The sequence below is a fragment of the Denticeps clupeoides genome, chromosome 7, assembly GCF_900700375.1.
Source record: "Denticeps clupeoides chromosome 7, fDenClu1.1, whole genome shotgun sequence".
Classification (NCBI taxonomy): Eukaryota; Metazoa; Chordata; class Actinopteri; order Clupeiformes; family Denticipitidae; genus Denticeps; species Denticeps clupeoides.
Window position 1 is genome coordinate 21,926,084 of NC_041713.1, and position 23,407 is coordinate 21,949,490.

A 23,407-nucleotide genomic window follows, 5' to 3' on the forward strand; every position below is an offset into this window, starting at 1 on the left:
TCATGGCAACAAAACAAATCTTCCCGCGTTGCTTTCAGCCATCAGCGCCTGCGTAATTGGTCGCGTCGTCACGTGACCAGCTGTCATTATAAGGTTACTGCGCATGCGCGCGCCAGAACTCCACTGATCAGTTACTGAGAGTGTGGTAAGTGGAATCGTAATGGATAATGCTAATGCTAATCAGAAACTACACAGGAAAAATGATTTAATCATGTAGGAGGCGCCGACATTGTTAAACACGCTAAATTGAGCTTCTGTTTTAAGTTAAATTGCATTTTAAGGATTCTCCGTGACGGAATGTCCGACGCTAGTTTCGGAATTTCTGAGGAGGATCTGCGTTGCCACTACTGACGCGTTTTTAATGCTATTTTGTTTTGTTATAGATGGCTCTAGCTGAAACACATTTTTATTTTACAACTCTGCATTTTGTTAGCACTGTAAAAGTAAAGTGTGTGTGTCGGGGGGAAGGAATGGGGACTGTCCGGGGAAAAGTGTAGATCGGTCACCCTGCGTAAATTGCTACTTGACTGAACTTCACAGAATGAACATTAAATTAATTTTAATATATTTATTATTGTATACCGATGTGTGTTTATGATCAAATGTTGGATACCAGTTGTTGAGTTTCATTGTTGATGTTATTTGTTGCCATGGTAATAAACTGGTAGCCATGGTAACAACTAGCTTAGCTTAGTTGCTAATTTAACTGAAATTCACAAGCATCCAGAGTCCCAGGTATTAAAATGTAGTGTTATTCTTTATCTTACTCAGAGCCTTTGCGAGTGAAACAGTGAGCCATACAGCGAACTGCAGAGCGAGCAATACAGAGCGACACAGCTAGTGAAGCGTTTAGATCACCATCTAGAGAAGAGAAGAAAGAAGAGGAAGAGAATCAGGATCGTCATCTTCTGGATCAGCAACATCTGGAGCATGGTCAGGACCAGATCGGGCACCATGGATTTTGGGCGCGAAGTCCATAGAGATTTTACTATCTCGAAGTGTATCGGGAGCGGTGGTTTTGGGCAGGTCTTCAAGGTATTTAGTTTTTTTTTTTAACATTTTTTAAACTTAACAGGAGATGGACAATCTTGTTTATTAGGCTTAATTCTTGTTTATTTTAGGCTTACTGGTGCATAAATATTATTGAATTCTACTCTATTTAGTTAGGAAGTGTACTGTAACGCCAGGGTGCCATTAGTGCACCAGGTGGCGCCATTTCCCTGTTTTGTCTTGTCTGAGTTTATTATGTCCACCTGTTTGTCCAGTTCCTGACTGTAAATGCTCCTGCTTTCTCTCCAGTCCTGCCTGATTCTCTCTGTTTACCTGCTGATCATTGTTATGTTTTTCTGACTTTTTATAACATCTATACAAACTTTTTCTTTTAATGTAACTCTGAATTATTACCTCCTGTTTATCCTCTTCTGTCAATTTCAGTTCTTAAACTCTTAATATCCTTAGTCCTGTTACTCAGGTTCATTTACATTTACATTTACAGCATTTATCAGACGCCCTTATCCAGAGCGACTTACAATCAGTAGTTACAGGGGACAGTCACCCTGGAGCAATTTAGGGTTAAGTGTCTTGCTCAGGGACACAATGGTAGTAAGTGGGATTCGAACCCGGGTCTTCTGGTTCATAGGCGAGTGTGTTACCCACTAGGCTACTACCACCCCTTCATGGCTGCCTGGGACACCGGGCGCAAGGTGGTAACTCTTCCAGGGTTAGGGTCACAATAAGTCAATTTAGAGGTCCACTACGTCCAAGCCCATATTCAAATTTATAAATGCGGGGGTGTGGCCACGTTTCAAACTGCTTTTGCTTTAATCTTCTGGAGCAACACAAATCTGGGCATTAAGCAGCCAATTTGCATCAACTTATATATGTATATCCAATTAAATCATGCTCAGCAATTTGTGTGACATTAAACAGAAGAAATGTTTTTTTTGTTGTACAACATTGAATGTACATTAATAAATGAAATTCCATTAGCTACTTTAAAATACAAACACTGGGCAATCTCAGACCCCAGCACCCCATGCACTATAGCTGCCTTCTGCTTTGTGACGCACCGTACATACTCTTTTTGCAGCTCTTACTTCAACTAAATGTCTTCTGTAACCACCCTTTCATACATAAAAATTGGTGATGATACAATAAGAAACTCACCGTAAAACAATAGAACCATTGAAACTGCTCAAAGGTTCACAAACCCTCGAGCAGCACTATTCTTAATAACAAGGGGCAAGATGTGAGATCACAGTAGCATCATAGACACAATTGTGCATTTTGTAGTCTGATAATATTATAAAGTAGTCAATTCTGGGATATTTCTGAAAAACTGGTGAATAATGAGAGTTTAGCCTGTGGGGTGATTTCTCTCCATATATCAATCAAATTCAATAATTTTATAAAATGGCCTGTACTTGTAGATCTATCCTTGCTGTGGTTAAAAGTGCAATTAAAATCTCCTGCTTTTAAAAATACGTTCATTAATATTGAATTATTTTTAAACTTAATTTTCATTGTTTGGTCCATACAACTTTACAAAATTCATATTTTCTGCTTTCAAAGTGCTCTGGTTAATGAAACATCTGCCCAACTTGCCTTTAATAAGATTTTTCACCTGAAATAGAATGGTGTTATAAGGCCCACTCCTCGCTCTGCCCCGCCTCACCACGACCATATTTTTTAATGGTGGATGTGGCCTGTAGACATGAATAGACATTTTGCTTTTGTAATTTGAGTGTGTAGAACAGCAGCTGATGCTTTTCTTTGCTCTTTTTTCTGCAGGCCCAGAAGCGCAACTCTGATGAGCTTGTAGCCTTGAAGTATGTGTACTGGGATCCTGGAGGTGAGATCCTAGAGTGTGTGTGTGTGTGTGTGTGTGTGTGTGTGTGTGTGTGAGAGAGAGGAAGTGTAATTTGTATTTACCTCTGACCCAACAGAATATTACTTTTGTGGTTCAGCTGAAAGTTTTGACCTGAGCTTTTCATTCAGTTTGTGTATATGTTGTTCTTGAGGTGTGTGATGTGAAATTTATCAAATTTCTCACGTGCAGTGACTTGGTTACATGTTCTTATATTTTTGCCTAAATATGTGTGTTGTCTGTCTTTCTGCAGCTACCACCAACCCCTTTAAAGAGATACGCCTGTTGAAGGAGTGCAACCATCAAAATCTGACCAAGTTTCATGGCACCTACTTGCAGTAAGAAGCGTGGAGGGTGGGGTGGGGTGGGGCAGGGAGTTACCTGCATAAGATCAACACAACAGAGCATCCAGAGTTGCTGTTCACACCTTGAGAGTTTGTGTTTTTAAAACCTTGTGATCATGGGACTGACTGGATCTTTTTCTTTAGGGGTCACACCATCATTATTGCCATGGAGTTCTGTGGTGGAGGGTCCCTCTTTGAGCTCTACAAAGGTAACCCTGCAGTGCCATTCAATCCAAGTTTTCTTCTCCTGTGTATTTAGAGCAGCATTTCATGTTTGCTTTGTTGTCTGGACAGATTGTGACCCATTTTACAAGGATGAAACGGCTTATGTCTGCCGGGAGGTCTTACAGGTTACTATCTATTCATCTATTCCTCCACTTTCACACACACAAAAAAAGCCTAAACTTTTTCAGATCTGTATGTAATGTACTTCCTCTTTGCATCCACTAGGGGCTGAAGTACCTGCATGCCAAGAGCATCATACATCGTGACATAAAGGTATCTCACGACACACTGACCCAAAAAACTATCTAAAACTTTTAAGGCTTCTTCACTGTTTGATTTAATGCTACACGTAATATCATATATTACAAGTGTACGATCATATCTAACCTCAGAGTGTCTGTGTGTTGGTCTACAGGGACCGAATGTCCTGGTTAACAATGTCGGCGATGTGAAGATCTGTGAGTACTGACTTATAGAAACAAATTTTTCCACCATTTCCTGTGTAGCGCAAGGAAGCAGCGCTGAGGGTGTTTAGAATATGTGGATGAAGAAAAATTGTGAATGTGATTGTTTAAACATCTCTTCCTCCAGGCGATCTGGGTCTAGCGGCAAGATTGTCAGACCATGGTGCCCTGTTCAATAAAGCAGGAACTTCCAAATGGTACGTTCCTTTCAAAACCAAATATTCATCTTTGTGTCTGTGTGGTGTGTATCTCAGGGCTCACTTCTCCCTTGTCTGTGTATCTGTTCTCATGCAGGATGGCCCCCGAAGTCGTCAGGGGCAAAGACAAAATGCCCTACAATGAGAAATGCGACATTTGGTCGCTGGGGATAACGGCCATTGAAGTCGCTCAAGCCGAACACCCCCCCGACTTCATGAACCCTCGCCGGTAAACACACTCATCAACACAAACACATAGACTTATACACACTTTACATTAACTTTGCATACACTGTTTACTTAAGAAATTTGGACCATCTGTAGATAGGGACAGTGGTGACCTAGCGGGTATGGATGCGAACCCCTAATCAGAAGGTTGCCGGGTCAAATCCCGAACCGCCAAGGTGCCACAGAGCAAAGTACAGTCCCTACACACTGCTCCCCAGCTGCCCACTGCTCACTAAGGGGGATGGTTAAATGCAGAAGACACATTTCGTTGTGTCACCGTGTGCTTTTCTTGTTGTGCATTAGAATGACAATCACTTCACTTTCAGATTCACTATCAGCTTGTGTGTGTGTCTGTTCTCAAGATTGATGTATTTCTCTCTTTCTGTGTGTTTTCAGGATTGCTTCCTTCATCTCACGCCTGAAGGAGGAGAGAAATTGGTGAATGATTTCACACACACACACACACACACACACACACACGCACACACCACTGGAGGACTGTAATTAACCATACAGTTCTCTTCTCAGGTCTAGGAAATTTGAGGACTTCATCTGTCAGGTTCTTAATGTTGATCCTAGAAAGCGACCTTCAGCTGAAGAGCTTCTTTTGGTAAGGAAACGCAAGTCAAAATTCTAACTCTATTCACATATACCCTGATCTTTTTTTTCGTATAAATACATTACTACCAGTACTAACACACTGTGTGTGTTTGTGTGTGTGTGTGTCTGTGCGCAGCATCCATTTGTTAATGGAGCTCATCTGAAACCTGGTCTGATGATTCCTCGGCTGAAGTTCTACAAGGTAAATCTGTTGGTCTCCCACTTTCTCACCCCATAACCTCATTCATTACCCAGTCACTAATCCTGAGTCTACGTGTTCAGAGGGGAAGTTTGGTGAACTGTGAACACAGAATAAGTGACTGTTCAGTGATGTACAGCTGGTTTTAAATTCAGCTTCCATTATTGTGTGTATTGTTAGTTAACCTGATCTTTGACTGTTCACAGGAATCCATGATGAGGAATAGGAACCAGCAGTCAGGTCTTGAAGAAGAGGCTGAGGAGGTTGAGGAGACTGAGGAGTCTGAGGAGACTGAAGATTCTGATGATTCTGAAGATTCTGATGATTCTGAAGAGTCTGATGATTCTGAAGAGTCTGATGATTCTGAGGACTCTGAGGATTCTGAAGTTTCTGAGGATTCTGAAGAGTCTGAACCGGAGGAGCCAGCATTTTGCCAACCTCCTCACAAGAAACTACGAAGAACCTGAGCTTCATTCAGGCATGTCTTTTAGCACCATTGTGGCAGCTGGACTTTTGCAGTGAGAATCATGGAGGGTGGGGTGGGGCAGGGACTTTTAATACCTGCATAAGATCAACACAACAGAGCATCCAGAGTTGCTGTCCACACCTTGAGAGTTTGTGTTTTTAAAACCTTGTGATCATGGGACTGACTGGATCTCTTTCTTTAGGGGTCACACCCTCATCTGTGGTGGATGGTCCTTCTTTGACCTCTACAAAGGTAACCCTGCAGCACTGTTCAATCCGAGTTTTCTTCTCCTGTGTATTTAGAATGATTTTCTCCATTACATACACACACACGCACACACACACTCCACTGGAGGACTGTAATTAACCAGGTTCACTCTGTTCACATATATACCCTGAAAACCCTGATCTGTTTTTTTCTCATATAAATGAAAGGATTCATATAGATGAGAATTCTGAAGATTCTGAGTGGTCTGAACCGGAGGAGTCGTCCTTTTCCCAACCTTCTCAGAGGAATCTACGGAGAATAAGGAATGGAAATATGGAATCAGTATTGTAAAATATGAATTCGTTATGAATTATGAATATTATTTATTGTTATTAATGCGAAGCGTGTAGTTTCTTTGTTTTTCATGTCTGACGGTCATCCTGGAGGACCAGGAGGAGGAGATGCAGATTGGAACTTAGAACCACTCACCAGAGCAACATGGGGTGGCATTTGGATTGCTGACTAAAACTAACAGGTAAATAATAGAAATACAATCTAGTTTCTTGTGGTCTAGGTCATTTTGTGACTTTGTAAAGTTTGTTCATTGACAGTGAAGAAGAGAACATCCAAAATCTGATCTCAGCAGGACTTCGTATGGTCTGATTGTACCAGTGGCCATATTTTTTTTCTTTGTTGTCCTTTCCCCCACAAGCAAACCAACCAACCAACCAACCACTCAACCCTGCAGACCAGAAGGAGGAGGAGATGCAGATTGGGACTGAGAACCACTCACCAGAACAACATGGGGTGGCATTTGGCCTGCTGACTAAAAATACAAGGTACCTGCCCTGTCCTGTCCTTCCCACAACTCTTCCTACTGTGATGGTTTTTATCAGGTCTAATTTTATTTCTGACTGTGTGTTGCAGGATGTTTCCACAAAAAGTCTGTTCAGTTTGGAGGCAACTGTATCACCGCTGTAGCACCAGAAGGGGAGCTCTCCTACCAACCAGTATAATATACAACATGTACAATAAAGACATAAGACTTGAATTAGTGTCTTGAGCTGGTTTTCTCTACTTCAGCCATAACATTCATTTTTTCCACTACAAATGATGTTAGTAAAAGTAGGGTGGGCTCTTTAGTAAACTGTATTATAGTTCAGAGCAAACTTTGCTTGAGTGAGTAGTGTGAGCAATGTTACTAAAATCTGAATTCTTACTGCAGCTTTATTAACTGAGACAAAGAAATCGTGTTATTACTGTGACGAGTCATTTTGTCAAGAACATGATCATTTTTTATTTGCACATAAGCCAGCATTCATTGACATTGTATTCAAAGTCAAAGTAGAAATAGGAATGCAGCACTTTTTACCCCTTATCACACACATACACACACACACACACACACACACACACACACACACACACACACACTAAAAGTAAACACTCCTTATGTACATATCCCAACCAACATGGAGCACATAACAACAGTCGAATATTTACAAGACTCGTCCCTCTTGGCACACATTGCTAGTCTTATACACTTGGCCACTTAACTAAGAAAAAAAAATTAACAAAGGTGACAGTTTTCCAAATGAATATACCTCAACCATTTCAAATGTGAATTGTAAAAAAATATATTTTTAAAAATGACCTCAATGTATTTCTATGGTGCCGTGGCTTGCAGTAATTACACTGCTTGGGGAGTACATGTGAACGGTACAACACAAGAGCGCAACAGACATGCTGATCATTGTATGTGGCATTATTGTCTACAGAACCTGCTGTTAAAATAAAGAGAACACTTCATCGGTGCTGCACTGTATGGTGTGTTTGGCGTGAGCTGGTGTTTCTTCCAAGGACTTCCTGAATTACCTCTTAAACTCAACAAATGTAAGTTATGGCTCCCTCACTAATCCCCTGTGCAGTGCGTGAAATGTACAGTTTGTCAAACAGTAGTGAGGGTTTTAGCTGCGGTAAGTGTAAGACGCTAGCGGAAATGACGGAGAAAATAGCCGAGCTGGAGGAGCGCATACAAAATGTATATTTAATTAGGGAATCAGAAGTTTTAATAGACTCATGGGTGGTAGTAGCCTAGTGGGTAACACAGTCGCCTATGAACCAGAAGACCCAGGTTCAAACCCCACTTACTACCATTGTGTCCCTGAGCAAGACACTTAACCCTGAGTGTCCCCAGGGGGGGACTGTCCCTGTAACTACTGATTGTAAGTCGCTCTGGATAGGAGCGTCTGATAAAATGCTATAAATCTACTCATTTCTATTACCGGACGCTCACCAGCCCAGACTGCCGGTGAGTGTCTCTACCCCGGCGCCGGTACCAGTAGCGCCCAGCAGGGCAGTTGGGTGAAGGCTCGGCTACCGGGGCGACCCGCCAAGCTCCCCCACCACCAGGCCGCCGCTCCCCGGTTCACGTTCAGAACCGCTTCTCGCCCCTCAGCGAGTCCCACAAACCACCGCCTCTGGTCATCGGCGACACCACAGTTAGAAACATGAGGATAGCGGCACCAGCGAATAAAATATTTTCATGTAAAGGTTTGATGTACTGTGCCTGACTGAAACTTGGTTAAAACAAAACGAATTTGTGGCATTAAACGAGTCTACTCCTCCTGGATACAGCTATGTACCCCAACCTCGCTTAACTGGAAGAGGAGGTGGCGTTGCAGTAATTTATAATGATAACCTCGGTATTACTCATAAACCCGGACAAGGATTTAACTCTTTTGAGATTCTCTATACCAACATAACCCACGTACCCAAATCATAAGTTAATTCCATTGATTATTATTTATGAACCCCTGGACGTTACTCCGAGTTTCTTAGTGAATTTACAGATTTTGTCTCCAACTTAGTTGTATCTGTGGATAAAGCCCTAATTGTCGGCGACTTTAACATCTACTGTGATAAATTAGAAGACTCACTAAGAACCGCATTCCTGTCTTTATTAGACTCAGTTGGAGTTAACCAACATATAACAGGACCTACTCACGAAGCTGGTCACACGCTCGATCTCGTACTGACCTTCGGTTTAAATATAGAAGATATAATTACTCTTCCGCAATCTGAAACAATCTCAGCTCATTTTAAAATATCATCGCTATTAAAATATGTCTCAGACACAATAAACTCAACCCCCCTCGTTATAGAGACAAACGGACAATTACATCAAGTACAGCGCCGAGGTTTATTAATACCTTACCAGATTTATCAACGCTGATAAACTCACCGTCAGACCCCGCTGAACTCGACCAAGTTAGATAATGTCGCTCCCCTCAAAAGGAAGCTAGTAAGAGGTAAAAATGTAATACCTTGGTATAATGATCACACGCACTCACTTAAGAAGAAATTAGAATGTAAATGGCGTCAAAGTAAATTGAACGTATACCGAATAGCTTGGAAGGAGACCCTACTTAACTATAATATCTGTCCTCGTTAATAGGCAAGAACAAAAATAATCCCGGATTCCTGTTTAACACTATAGCCAAGATAACCAGGAATAAGACAGAAACGGATACTACCACTCAATATCATCATAGGAGCAATGATTTTATGAATTTCTTCAATACTAAAACCGTTACGAATAGAGATAAGATTAGAAGCATAAAAAACAGCTCCATCGATATTTCAATGGAAAACAGTCTTCAAATAGCTGACCACCGATTAGAATGCTTCAACTCTCTTTAAGAGCATGAATTAATGAAACTAATCTCGTCATCAAATCAATGTACTTGCGCTTTGGATCCGCTTCCTACAAGGTTCCTTAAACAAGTAGCACCCGGTATTACCAAGTTCGTTCAAGGTAGCAGTCATTAGACCCCTGATTAAAAAGCCTGATCTTGATCGGGCTTTCGAATTATAGACCAACCTTCCGTTTATATTGAAAATGTTAGACAAAGTCGTAGCCCAGCAGCTGAGCGCATACCTAGACAGCAACAATATCCAAGAAGTATATCAATCGGGATTCAGACCTCATGACAGGACTGACATCACTAGTTAAAGTGGTTAATGACCTGCTGTTGGCCTCTGATCAGGGACGCATCTTGCTGCTTGTCCTGCTTGATCTGAGTGCAGCGTTTGACACCCTGGAGGGACGTCCCTCCTTCCCAAGGTCTCTTCCTTTCTTTTTTTTGTGTAGAGTTTTGTGTGCAGTAGGGTCAAGTGTGGGGGGTGTCAACTGTAGGGCCTTGAGACATACTGTATGTGATTTTGGGCGATATAAGAAATAAATATTGTTGACGTTGACGTTAACCAGCTCAGTGTTACTCCAGGTCAATCACACTTCTGTGAAATCAAACTGTCCACTTTGGAAGCAACAGTGATTGACAATAAATTTCACATACTGTTGTGCAAATGGAATGGACAACAGGTGGATATTAAAGCAATTAGCAAGACGTCCCCAATAAAGGCGCTGTCCTGCATGTGGTGACCACAGAACACTTCTCAGTTCCTGTGCTTTCTGCCTGATGTTTTGTTCACTTTTGAATGCTGGCGGTGATTTCGCTTTAGCTTTTCGAAGAAGATACAGACAGAAATTATACAGGTTTTGAATAGTAATCTAGTTCTACAACCAGCTACTTATATTTTGGCTATACTACCTGAAGATAAGTTGCACAAAGACTTGACATACAATACAGGCCAAAAGTTTGGACACACCTTCTCATTCAATGTGTTTTCTTTATTTTCATGACCGTTTACGTTGGTAGATTCTCACTGAAGGCATCAAAACTATGAATTAACACATTGTGGAGTTATGTACTTAACAAAAAGTGGAGACCTGGTCTCCACAGTCACCGGACCTGAACCCAATCCAGATGGTTTGGGGTGAGCTGGAACGCAGAGTGAAGGCAAAGGGGCCAACAAGTGCTAAACACCTCTGGCAACTCCTTCAAGACTGTTGGAAAAGCATTTCAGGTGACGACTTCTTGAAGCTCATCGAGAGAATGAAAAGAGTGCAGAAACCAGAGCAAAGAAACTAGAATATAAAACATGTTTTCAGTTATTTCACCTTTTTTGTTAAGTACATAACTCCACATGTGTTCATTCATAGTTTTTATGCCTTCAGTGAGAATCTACCAACGTAAATGGTCATGAAAATAAAGAAAAAGGTCCTTTAAAGAAGGTGTGTCCAAACTTTTGGCCTGTTCTGTATTTATTGAGTGTACTGTTTCTAGCAGCACAGAAAACTATAACAATTCTTTGGCTGAAACTGGAAGTCCCTAGACCAGGGGTTAGAAACCTTTAACACTCAAAGAGCCATTTGGACCCAGTTTCCACTAAAGAAAAAGCACCAGGGGCTGCAAATTCTTTTTGACATGAAAAATGAATATAACACTGCATATATTATTTTTGCTTTTATGCTAAAAAAAACTATGCTAGTGTGTTGCTGTGTGAAATTGTATCAATTGTTGGGGGTGGTCACGCATATTTTGAGTGACAAAAAAAACATTGCATTTTAATGTTACAATAACCAGAATAATCTTCAAATTTCAAACTACAATTTAAAAAATGGATAAAAACAACACGCACTTAAATTATTATTTATTTTCCAAAGGCCCGGTGAAGTGTAAGGATGGAAGAGCCACATGTGGCCCCAGAGTTGCTCGTTGCCAACCCTAGACTGACACAATGGCAGGAGAAACTAGAACGAATCATGGTTATGGAAAGAATTACAGTACAGCATAGAAGAGAAGAGTAATTCATCAAAAAATGGTATTCGGCTATGCTGACAATGTTAGTGCACTAGTCTCCTAGCCCCCAACCCCCCATCTATGTGACCATTTTTTATATCACTTTTGAAATATTCCTAATGTGTATGTCCAAATGTGTATGTTGTGTTTTGTGGAAAACGTTTAAAAAAAAAAAAAAATTAAAAAATATTATATGATTTAGTTTCTTTTCTTCTAAAAAATATTATACCTATCCTATGTATTAAGTGATTGATATATGGCATATATTTTATGCTATAGTTCCTCAGAATAGTGGCGAAATCCAAAAATGTATTAAATGTTAATAATGAACTTTTCTTGGAGCCATCAGCTCAAACAACTGTTGGTTCTTTAATTATTTAGCAATCTCCAGCCAGATTTGTGCATTTTTTTATTTTTATTTTATTGTCTTGAAATAATACATTTATTATTATATATACTATATTTGTTGCATAATCATTCTACCTTGTAAAAGGAACAGTTATGAGAAATCACTGAAATTATCATGAAATTAATGTCCATGATAAGTTTCAGTCCAAAAGCCCTGACCATAGCTGGATGCTTGGACTGCCAGGATGCCACTTTGTGTAAATTGCTGGCTCCACCACATGATCTGTGAATTTGTGTAGGTTGTGAGCTCATGGAAATACACATGGTTCCTCTCCACTTTGTCATTTGTCTGCCGTGCTCCTGACCCTAGACTGCAGTGTGACAGCAGGATACCACAGAAGGACCAGAGAAGGGCCCAATGTGTTGCATTGCTTAATTAGAACAGCAAACGTGTTGATGTGTTGCAGCAGTGTGAGTGCAAGCAACCGAGGCAGGAACTCTGCCCAAGACAGGAATGTCAGACAGGAAGTCCACCCTGGATTTGGTGTGCCGCTTCAGAAATAGCTCTTCTGCTTCCTCTTGGCTTCCCCATGTGGGCGTCGATAGGGTCATTATTAGGAAAAGGTAATGATAGTTTGGGTGTGGCTTTTAAAGTGACCCATGGGTACTCTCCAAATGTGTGTGTTGCTTAATACTGTCTGGTTATAATTTAAGTATAATGCTAATTTGATCTGATAATCCTTGTGTGTGAGTGAATGGAGTGTGCACCCTGCAGTGGTTGTGCCCTGAGTACAAAAAATGGGCTCTGCTTCCCCCACACTGATGAAAGGCTGAACTGATTAAGCATCATTAAGCACCATTAATTACAACAGGATACAAAGATGTTTCATGTGATTCATGCATTTCCTCTGGAGTGTCATATTTTTTTTCATTCAGCATTCTATGAAATAATGCACAATGCATGTGATTACCATATAATGACATGTACAATGAATTTGATTAAACACACAATTTTGGCCTAAAGTGAAATGTAATTCCTGCTCTACAAAAAAAACGCTGTGTATTTTCAAAGACATAACTTTTTTGACCCAATATGTTGACCCGGCGCTCTCTGTACAAACACACGCACACACACATATTTCTGTGTTCACACACTGTTCTGGAATGGAATATGTTAGACTAGGAAGTATGGAGGGCTATGAGTGTCAAAAGTAAATAGATAAATACAGCAATATGAATAAATACATCAGGTTATTAATTATTTCAAATGGGAAAGTAAAACATTATTAATTAATTAAATGTCATATTGAAAGATTTCACAATTTATTTCATTTGGGCACATTCAGCACATCATGAATTACTTCTATCTGTCTACGTCTTCTATCTATCTGCTAATCCTTCCAGTAGAGCTCTTACCAGCTCTACTGGAAAATCACTTATGAATGGGAGCGCCAAGTTGGAAATCAGACCAAACCAATCATCTGTACAAGATGGGGCTGGGTCAGTGTTAGCCCCGCCCACTTACTTTGATGGGTAAGACTTTCAGATAAAATTAATTCATGATGTTCTCAATCCTCCCAAATTAAATAAATAATTAAATATTTGCCACATACATGACACATTTAATGACTCATTTCCAGTTTGTATTATCCGTCATTGTCACAGCCAACGAATACCTCCAGCCCACCAGAGGGAGCAAGATCAGCCGGAGAGACAACGTCCAGAATAAAATCCTGTCTTTTGTCCACGACCTTTGCCTGCCCTCGACCTTGAGTTTGCCTACCCCCTTTTGCAAAAACTGTATGCGGCCCCACCTTCCTGCCACCCATAGCCAAGCAACAGCGTCCGCCTGTGCCACCCAAGACGCCCCCCCCATCCGACGCCCCCCATCCTCAAGCCACAGAGCCAGAGTGGTAGTAGCCTAGTGGGTAACACACCCGCCAATGAAACAGAAGACCCAGGTTCAAATCCCACTTCCTACCATGGTGTCCCTGAACAAGACACTTAACCCTGAGTTGCTCCAGGGTTGTGATTGTAAGTCACTCTGGATAAGGGCATCTGATAAATGCTGTAAATGTAAATTTAAAAATATAAGTTCCCCTACCGCCACGCCGCGACACTCCCTTTTCCACTCACCTTCTACCTCCCTCCCTCAGGCCACTGGCTCCTCCAGTGCCCACTCCCCGTGCGACGACTTGTCCCCCCGCATGTCTGCGAGTGCGTCCCCCATTTATCTATTTAATTTTGGCACTCATAGCCCTCCATAAGGAAGAAGTCTGAGGAAAAGTGAAGGCTGACCGGCCGACGTACAAATAAACACTCTCTGCTGGGGAGGCTGGGGGTTCAGGGCAGTCACATTCCTGCAGCTCGGCCCACATCTGTGCGCCAGGGATGCACGACCAGCCTCCGGGTGAAAGGTTTCAAACCGAAACACCCTTCCCACACTCACTGGGTGAGAACATTTCCTGATGCAGTCATTCCCGCTGGTCAGCTCTCTCTCGGCCCGCACGTCTTGGAAGTAAAATGGCCATTCTGACACAAGGAGCGCCCTCGGACTCGTTCTTTCCTCCCACCCCCGGGGGATTCTCTCTCTCCCGCTCTCCCCTCCTCCCCTTCCCTTCCTGCCGGCCTGCGAGCAGAGGATGTTGTCTGGGAGGGTGAGAGAGGAAGGGCCGCCAGCCGTGGGGATATGAGGCCTTTTTTCTCTCTTGCCCTCCTCCCTGTCTCTCTTCTCCTCGGTTTTCTCCTCTATGGGCCTTGTGGCGACACTCGGGCACGCAGCTGAAGAAAAGTATAAATGTCAGACAGGGAGAGGAATGAAAATGAGAATCGCAAAGAAGGTACGGTCACACCGCTCCATCAACATTTAACGCATTCTGACAACATTTAACGCTGCCTTTTCTTTCTTTGCATCATGGCAGAAGTTTTCACTGTGTGTGTGTGTGTGTGTGTGTGTGTGTGTGTGTGGGGCAGGCCTCTGATTATTAACAGAATAAACAGCATCGAGACATTTTATCAGTTGCAGATCCATCAGTATTCTGGTCGTCGGTGGGTTTTTTTTTCCGCAGCAACTCACAATGCAACCACTTCTGCTGCAGAATCTCAGTCTCATGACCACACCGGACACAGAAGCTATGCTGTTGCTAGCACGCAGATGAAGAATGTCGAGCATTCCTTAAATGGCGAGATGGCGAGTGGTTAGTCATTTGCTTGACAACAAGCTGCCTCTATCTTGACAGTTCCACTTCCAGCGGAGGTGTGGCCAGAGTTGGAGAGGGCAGAGTATTTGGCCCGGGGTGCAGCCTTGAAATGGGCTTCGGGTGTGTTCTGCCGTCCAGAGCATCTGGAGAAGCTGGGCCAGTACAGGAAGAGAGAGAGCCAAAGAACGTCATCCATTCACTCAAGGCTGAAGGTACGGCCTCATCTTACTTCAAATTCCAGATGTGGTGGAGTCACAGTACGGTGGCAGGGGTGAATGTATCAGTCTGAGGTGTCCTGGTCTGACAACATTTTCTTATAGATGTTGATGTTGACGGCCGAGTCCCAAAACCCAATCCAGCCTGTAGGGTGTGCTGAAAAACCAAGTCTGCTCCACTTTTTTTCGGGATTTGAAAGGCCTTAAACTGGTCTTCAGTGCAGCATTCAGCAACATTAAAAACACAATTGTGAAGAGTCGATGAGTATATAAACTGTGGCGAGTTGGAAAATGTGTTTGACCAATTAAAAAGTGTCTTTGACCGTACAATGAAGTAAATGAGGTTTTCAATCCTTCATCGTTCCTGCAGTCCAGACACACCAAAACTGTAAAATAGTTCCTCCAATTCGAAACGGACTAATTTTACCAGCAGGCCCAAGATGTCCTTACCACACCTTGTAATAAGATACGTTATTTTTTGCAGAGCACTTTTAGTATGAGAATGTAAAGTGTATATTGTGTTGGTTTTTATTATCATGGTATACCTAAGATGAATCAGTCCTTACTGTACATTGTTCTCTCAGTCAGTGGTGCAGTCGTACCTTGAGGGTGTGGGCTGGGGACTTGAGCAGTTACGTGAGGCGCGTGAGGAGCTCAGAGAGGTGTCCCATGCAATGAAGAAAGTCCAAGCGGAGTCCAAGAAGAATGCAGAAGGCGTTATGGCCCTGGAGACAATGAGGGATGTATCTGTTCATCACCGTCAACTGCTAGCTACTGTTAGTAACCTACCTCGCCTCAACTCGGGTAAAAAAAAAAGAGACAAAAATAGGCTTATGGTTAAAGGCCATATAATTTTTGTCTTCTTAAAGTTCTCTGCAAAATTGTCATTTAAATTGCTCTTGCTGTCCAAGTGTGCAGCATGGTGTTGGAGACTGAGCGCTTGGTGGAATCTCGGAGGTTGCTGGAGGCCCATGCCCGGCTGATGGAGCTAGAGCGGTGGCAGGACGAGGTGCTGCTGCAGATGTATGGTGATGGAGCTGGTGGAGGAGGGGCCAGGCCAGCCCCGCCTCCTGAGGACGAGCAGCTGGTGAGGAGTTATTTCTCAGGCGTCGGCCGATTGGTGGAGGCCTTGGCTAAGGAACTGTGGGCTGTGGTGGGAAGTGGTCTGACACTGGCCCGTCAAAATCCAACGCCATTTGTGTCTGCTGTGAGGATCGTGGAGCGCGAGGAGGCTCTGGACAAAGCGCTGATGGAGGAAAGGGTGGGCGGGGCTATGGGAAGCTCCAGACCCCTCCCCCCTGGCAGGCCACGCTGCTGGAGAGAATGCTTCTTCAAGGCAAGAAGAACGTCCATAACTATAAATATGTATTTTTATGTGTCAAATATGTATCTCACCTTAGAAATGCAGTAATGTGCTACAAGTAGGGCTGCCACGATGATCTGACTGGTCACGCTGACGTCGTTGACGACCAATTTAATAGTGGACGAGTCGTATTTATTTTTTATTTAAACAATTTAACATATTTGGAAGTGTTTGGTATTTTTGTTTTAAGCCAAAACTTTGATAAAATTATACTGCAGGACTAAATGGGTCCAAATAATATGCAAATCGTAAATTTTGTCTAAATCGTAGAACTTGTAAACAGCAGTTGTGAAAACTGCACTTTATGCTACAGTGAAAGAATTGTTGATCTAATTATTCGACTAATCGGTTCTTCTGGCTTCTGCCAAGCCGACTGCGAAACAGAGAAGTGTGCATCATCACACTCTGATGTGGAAACCTCTGTGGAAACAGCAGAGATGAATCTCTGCTGTGCTTTTGTGCCAGTAGAGTTTTACACTTTCGCTTGCCAGTAAAATCACTTGCATTTGACTGTACAATATGCAGCGTGGACAAATTCTCACAAACCATCTTATTGCAACAGTGGCATCACATCACATTTTGTGTCACCAATGTTTGTAAATGGAGATTGCAAGGTTGCATTGTATTACTTTTGTCTGCCTAATGTATGCTGGGTTTAGTGGGACAGCTGCTGGTCTTTGGTTAACTTCTTCAATATTAAACTAAGTCCCATCTGTAGGTGATCGAAGAGGCTGTTTCAGCACGTTTCCGCAATGTGTCCTACCTCCACACACGTGGGCCTGGCCTGGCAGGCCATTTGTCTGCCCTGCAGCATGCAATCATGGGGGACCTGGCCACGGTGCGCCACTTACTAGAGCATTGTGTACCACCCCACTACCACCTGACTCGGGCGTATCTGCGTGCCTGCCACCACTGCCTACAAAGCCACCTGGGCCAGGTCATCGGCTGGGAGCTTGAGAGCGGCGAGATCTTTGCTGTCCTCAACTGGGTCCTTCACATATACAACAGGTATTTCTGTGTGTTTGTGTGTGTGAGTTAGTGAGTTGGAGACAGTTTTGCATTTTAAATAGTTTATCTTTTGTACTTAGAAGCATATTATTATTATATTATTCCACAATTTTTCACTTCTGACCAGAAAATAGCTTGGTATTGTCCTGAACTGTCCATATACATTACTTAAATATGACATCCCAAACCGGGGAATCAGTTGTGATGGCACTCTATCCCTCTAGTTCCGAAATGATGGGGGACCCAGAACTGGTTGCAGAGATGGACCTTGAGGAGCTGGGACCTCTTATTTCACAGGAGGGTCTGGAACAGTTGCAGCACAAATATGTCCAGAGTGTCCGGGTGAGGCTGCCAACTGATTTTTCTGTTTTGAGTCAAAATCCGCTGAGGTCAGAGGATGGTTAAGCTGTTCTAAAACCACAAGGGTTCAAGGGTGTGTTTCACTGTTGTTTTTAAATAAGTTTAATAAGAGACGTGTGGTTTTTTTTGGTCATGCTTTACAGCAGGGGTCACCAAGCCTGGTCCTGGAGGCCACTTGTCCAGCACATTTTTGTGTTTACCTTGTTTAGCCCACCTGATTCAGCCTCTACACTGGTTATCACCCAGATCTTGAGTTGAATGAGGTGAGGTGGAACATGGAAAGATCTAAGATGTGCAGCACTGGTGCCCTTCGCGGACCAGGGTATGCGACCCCCGCTTTACAGGTTATGCATAAATCATATAAATGCCGCTTTGTCCTAGAAAAGTGTGTCTGAGTGGATGCACAAGGCCTTGGATGTGGAGCTGACTGACTGGAAGAGAGATGAAGAGCCGGATCTAGACCACGAGGGCTATTACTATACCTGTCTTCCCACCATTATCACACAGGTACGTCCAGTACCCAGAATTTCAGACTGTCAAGCAAAACATATGACCAAGTGCTTGAGGCATTTGTAACACATCTCTATAGGATTTTGTTATTGGGGTGCCAGGTGTCAAGTGCTTTTTTCCATGCACAAAATACATTCTGTTCCGCATGATGCTTTTTGTCCACAGATATAGTAAACCCTGTGACACTTACCCAAAAAAACAAGAAGTCATCACTTTTTTTTTTTTTCAAAAGCTATTACATGTTTGTCAACCACAGAGGGGTCTATCTTATCTTATCTTATATGTCATACTGCTCACGAAATTGCATTTTGTCATTGAAAGAAAGACTGAAGGCTTTTTATCTACTGTATAATATAAGGACAGAATTAATTTTTTTATTTTTTTATCAATGACAAAAAGTCAGTGTTGTGTCCATTATACAAAAATGTCGACGTGAAATGCCGTAGCATCTCAGCCGATGTGCATGTGCAACTGCAGTCCCTTACCGGACGTCCTGGGGCAGTAGCACTCCTGCTTTCTGCATTCTCAACGAAGGAGAAGGGCCTCTGAATTACGGCGGAACGGGACTCTGTTTTCTTTTTATTCCACACCAGCAGGAGGCAGCACAGAGGCGTGATGTAAACTGCTGGTAGGTACGTTTGTGTCAGAAATATTATGATTCGTTCTGAAAGTCAACCTCCTCCATCCAATGTTCAGTCTGAGTAAATGAGTAAACCGGCTTTTATTTCATTTGCATAAGTCAGTACTTGAAATGTGGTAAATTATGAGACATTACCTTCAGTAGTAGCCTCTAGTGGGTAAAACACAAGGTCCCAGGTTCAAACCCCACTTACTACCACTGTGTCCCTGAGCAAGACACGTAACCCTGAGTGTCTCCAGGGTGACTGTCCCTGTCACTACTGGTTGTATGGCGCTCTGGATAAATGCCGTAAATGTAAATGATTTTTCTTTGTAATATTGATACAGCTTTCTGTTTTTTTGTTTTAGTATTACCAAGAAAAGGTAACATCACTTTAAAGATGGGAACCAGCCTCACTCCAGAGCATGTGCGGCCCATGTGCTCACACGCCTGCTCTCCAGTTTAAAATGTCTTTTTTTCCTCTGACATTATTTTCATTTTCAGCCTTAATTTTAAGCCTTATTTTGGAACCAGCAGGATTCTAATCAAGACTTCATTTTGGACCGTCAGACGCTGCTGTTTTCATATACATATTTGCATTCTACATATTTGTTATCTTTTGTAATACTTTTCCCATTTTAATGCATCTATTTTTTGGGTGTGATCAATTTCATAATGTTACAGATACATGCAATAAAGCGATCAAGTTTAATTTCCAAATTCATTTGCTTCATGGATCATTATTTAAATTTAAAGAGTGTTCCTACAGGGTGGCAGAGCTAATTTAACTATATTTTATTAAACAGCTGCAGTGCTGTTCGTTTGGAAAATGAAAAAAAAAAAAAAATCCATTTTGCAATTTAATTTCATTGTTGTTCTAGTGTAATTACAATATGTGAATGGAGTAATAATACATCGTACTGGGTGCTAAAGAATTAATAACATAATAATGTGGATTGCTAATAAAATTAAATGTGGTTTTATGTATTTGCAAGTAATGGTATAAAGGTTATAATTTCATAAGTGGTAAATATTTGCAATTTCAATGTAATGTAGCATATACCTAAACAGAATTTAATTCACTGTTAGTACATTTTGATCTCTGCGCTATGTAACTTTCTGGATTGGGTTGCTACATCTTCCTTTTATTTTCCTGCATGTTTGCTTTGTTCTGTTAGATGCTAGAGGAGAATGCCAGAGTTGCTCTGATGATAAGTGAAGTTCTTCGGGATCAGACAATCCGGATGGGACTTTATGAGATGGATAACCTACTGAATAGGTGTGTAACCCACTGGATTTTGTAATTGTAATAATTTGTAATTTTGTAATAAAGACTTGCTCAAATTTTCTAATTTTTTTCCCCTCAGGTTTCGAGAAGCTCTTGTGGATTTGGGGAAGGAGCATCAGAAAGACCACAGCGCTGGCAGTAGCAAGTTTTATCTCCATTACCTGTTGGCTTCAGTCAGCAACTGCATCATCCTCAAGTGAGATGATCAACCAACTCTATTCTTGCAGTATGTCTGTTTGTATACAAATCTGTTAAAGGTTGATGCATTAACTACTGGTCCTGTCTCTAGTGCCTGTGTAAGTGTGTGGATATGTTCCATTGCTCTAAAATGTACCCCTGAAATGTGTTGCTAGAACGTCCACAGAAAGCCTACAGCAGCAGCTGACCACGCGCCCAGCAGGCCGGTTTTCCCGAACTCCCCCAAACCCACTGGCTGCACTAGACCGGGCTGTCAGGAAGGCCTGCCGCTTGGTGATGGATCGGTTGCTCTTCGAACTACAGCTTTTTCTTCAGGACCTCATGTCACCCTCCTGGCTGGCCCAAGACCATGTCACCCGCAAAATCTGCACTGTCCTGGAACACCACTGTGAGCTGTACAGTCGTGTGAGGCCGCCATGTCGACAGGTTGAGCTTTATAGTTTTCTTTTTCCACCAGATTCAGGTTCCACCTCAAAGAATCTAGAGAAAAACTATGTTGTATATTGGGGAGGACTGGTCAGCCCCCCCTGCCCATATACCCAGTTTAGCATGTATCAGCTTTTAAGGGTACGTTTGTGTTCAGTGGGCCCTGGATTTTCATAGTGGCTCTATGACCTCTGTGCAACGTAGCGTTTGCAGGAGGAGTGCCAGTGGCTGGTGGTGGTGGAATATATACGGGTGCTGATGCAGAAGAAACTGGTCTGCCGATGTGCAGATGAACGGGAGCAGCTTGCCCAGCGGATGACTATGGATGTTCAGCAACTGAGAGATGTGTTTCAAGGCATGGTGAGGGGTCACAGAGCATCATCTGAGGCATCATCACAAACCGAGCAAACAAGACATTACATGTAGGGGTGTCAGTATAAACATGTTAGTTGTTGTAAGTAATTTTTGTCACACAGATTCAAAAATAATTTTAGCAAAATACAATACCTACAAATTACATAAAGATGGAAAGGGACAGTGAAGGAGTGAAGGGCAGATTCAGATTACATAATTTTTGCGTGAACATTTACTTCCAAATGAACACAAATGGCTGCTGAGGTGCTCAAACACAGGAGCATGAAGCTCCTGGGTCTGGATAAAAACATTCAAATGAAGTTCACAGCATTTTTTTCACCATCATCTGAATCAGCCCTTGGGCAGAAAAAGTTATCTGACTTTAGAACCAAAGTCCTTTTCATTTCGTTTTATTTGCATTTTGTTTACTGTCAAAGTCTACGGTCAGAGTAAAACAAAAAGACAAAATCATCTCCCTGTCACCACCCCATCTGAGCCTCCTTCCAGTCTTGTCCCTCCTTTCAGATTTGCTGTAATGTATTTTTAATAAGCTTCAGTAATATCTAGTAGGCTTCAGTCAAAATTAACTAATTTAATTCATTTGTTTTGAATTTCATTAAACATCTAGTTTAATTACAGAAATAATACAACACCAACAAAAAGAGTAGTTAGAAATTTCTGTATATGTATCATAGTGCTTTTGAAATAGGGTTGTACATGATTAATGCAAGAAATGCAAGAAACCATAAAGACATTTTTATGAACCATTCTGTTCTCAGGAAGGAGATGGGGCAGTGGGAGAAGTCAATCCCATTGCTCTGCTGTCTGTGCTGAGTAGCTTCATCAAGCTGAGAGACCCCAGCGTGCTAACATTAGAAGTCTGTGGCCTGGTGACAAAGTATCCGGACATCAGGTAAACGTCACACATTTTACACCATCTTTTTCTGCCTGTCTTGGATGAGTTTTACTTCCGACTGTCTTCCTGTTCCATAGTGAAGAGCATGTGATTGTGCTGATGGACATCAGGGGGGATGTTTCCAGGGATATTCGAGGATCCGTGTTGAACTTCCTTGAACAGAGCGCCCCCCAGCTTCAATCAGGATACCGACCAATCTTCACTGACATTCTGGTGCCTTCTCCAAGTTTGGCTTTCTGCCTACCCACATCCAAATGTGCCTGACCTGTACACCGTGTCTCGGAAGAGATTAATATGAGCTGTTTGGACTCATTCTGTTGTGTATTTAGGCATATTTATGTGCAGCACACTGCAGAATTTATAAATTGTAAGACTGTGTATTGCATTTCAAGTTGTCCCAGGACATTTTCAAATGATATATTGCCTCTGATCATTAAAATCTTTTTTCATTTAAGCAATGGAATATTTTTGATATTTTGCACATGACCAGGACAATATTTGTATATTGGAAATTTTCAAGGAAATATTCATTTCGTTATGTTTTCATCTGTCACCCCCACAGTGGACCAGTGACTTGGTATATCCTCCATTTTACCAAGAACCCTAAGTGTACGTGTATTGAGATTGAAAGGAGAGCTTGAGGATTACTATTTACTATAATTAAAGTGAAAATAAAGTGATTGTGATACACTGCAGCACAGTACACGGTGAAACAACGAAATGTGTCCTCTGCATTTAACCATCACCCTTAATGAGCAGTGGGCAGCCATGACAGGCAGACAGAGCAGTGTGGGGGGACGGGATTCGAACTAGCAACCTTGTGATTACCCGCCAGGCCACTAATGCCACTGCTACTGAATTGCAATACAGCGATTCAACGTTTGTGCAGCTAAATTAAAAAAATGCTCTTTACTATGTAAAAAAAAACGAATGAACACACTGAAAATGAGTGATATGTAACTCACACTCTGTAAGACACACATATAGCTCTCGTTTTTGTCACCGTCATTCAACTCTCCAAACCGAGGTCGTGCCCAGACCAGATGGGCCTGGCAAGTGCAGCTCGGCCGACTTCCGTCCGCCATTCTGTGCACTAAGAGA

The 23,407-nt window shown here is 42.2% G+C and overlaps 2 protein-coding genes and 1 long non-coding RNA gene across 5 annotated transcripts; all 3 read left to right on the forward strand.

Annotated features, from left to right (window-relative positions):
- Positions 1 to 118: 118 nt before the first annotated feature.
- Positions 119 to 6,567, forward strand: LOC114794695 (serine/threonine-protein kinase dst1-like). Of its 2 annotated transcripts, XR_003750371.1 has the most exons (17): positions 119 to 145; positions 772 to 1,035; positions 2,791 to 2,851; positions 3,120 to 3,204; positions 3,355 to 3,419; positions 3,505 to 3,560; positions 3,661 to 3,708; positions 3,851 to 3,893; positions 4,027 to 4,096; positions 4,194 to 4,325; positions 4,721 to 4,762; positions 4,853 to 4,934; positions 5,061 to 5,126; positions 5,330 to 5,601; positions 5,792 to 5,841; positions 6,024 to 6,331; positions 6,509 to 6,567. XR_003750371.1 is itself a non-coding variant. In XM_028987417.1 (15 exons), the coding sequence occupies exons 2-14, from the start codon at positions 931 to 933 to the stop codon at positions 5,588 to 5,590; spliced, it is 1,116 nt and encodes a 371-aa protein (XP_028843250.1). In that variant the 5' UTR covers positions 119 to 145; positions 772 to 930; the 3' UTR covers positions 5,591 to 5,601; positions 5,792 to 5,943. The 2 variants fall into 2 exon arrangements, 1 of the variants encoding a protein (XP_028843250.1); XM_028987417.1 differs by lacking the exons at positions 6,024 to 6,331; positions 6,509 to 6,567 and having other exon boundaries at positions 5,792 to 5,943.
- A 28-nt stretch (positions 6,568 to 6,595) lies between these two features.
- LOC114793491 (uncharacterized) lies at positions 6,596 to 6,847 on the forward strand. The gene is made up of 2 exons (XR_003750250.1): positions 6,596 to 6,635; positions 6,724 to 6,847. It is a non-coding gene; the product is annotated as an uncharacterized LOC114793491 (long non-coding RNA).
- A 7,631-nt stretch (positions 6,848 to 14,478) lies between these two features.
- On the forward strand, positions 14,479 to 22,760 carry exoc3l1 (exocyst complex component 3-like 1). Of its 2 annotated transcripts, XM_028986639.1 has the most exons (13): positions 14,479 to 14,689; positions 15,089 to 15,261; positions 15,849 to 16,068; positions 16,176 to 16,600; positions 17,346 to 17,635; positions 17,860 to 17,977; positions 18,377 to 18,502; positions 20,303 to 20,403; positions 20,492 to 20,608; positions 20,766 to 21,036; positions 21,241 to 21,396; positions 22,170 to 22,303; positions 22,384 to 22,760. In XM_028986639.1, exons 1-13 carry the CDS (start codon positions 14,647 to 14,649, stop codon positions 22,568 to 22,570), a joined length of 2,361 nt encoding a protein of 786 aa, XP_028842472.1. In that variant the 5' UTR covers positions 14,479 to 14,646; the 3' UTR covers positions 22,571 to 22,760. The 2 variants fall into 2 exon arrangements, with proteins under 2 accessions (XP_028842472.1, XP_028842473.1); XM_028986640.1 differs by lacking the exons at positions 14,479 to 14,689; positions 15,089 to 15,261 and having other exon boundaries at positions 15,957 to 16,068; positions 16,183 to 16,600.
- Positions 22,761 to 23,407: the final 647 nt, after the last annotated feature.

Coding starts and splice junctions, on each gene's coding strand:
- exoc3l1 (XM_028986639.1), top strand. CDS start 14,647: ATGTCAGACAGGGAGAGGAATGAAAATGAGAATCGCAAAGAAG. Junction 20,609..20,765: donor AGCAACTGCATCATCCTCAA/GTGAGATGATCA, acceptor ATGTGTTGCTAG/AACGTCCACAGAAAGCCTAC. Junction 22,304..22,383: donor ACAAAGTATCCGGACATCAG/GTAAACGTCACA, acceptor CCTGTTCCATAG/TGAAGAGCATGTGATTGTGC.
- LOC114794695 (XM_028987417.1), top strand. CDS start 931: ATGGTCAGGACCAGATCGGGCACCATGGATTTTGGGCGCGAAGTCCAT. Junction 3,894..4,026: donor TGTCGGCGATGTGAAGATCT/GTGAGTACTGAC, acceptor CTCTTCCTCCAG/GCGATCTGGGTCTAGCGGCA. Junction 4,763..4,852: donor CTGAAGGAGGAGAGAAATTG/GTGAATGATTTC, acceptor TTCTCTTCTCAG/GTCTAGGAAATTTGAGGACT.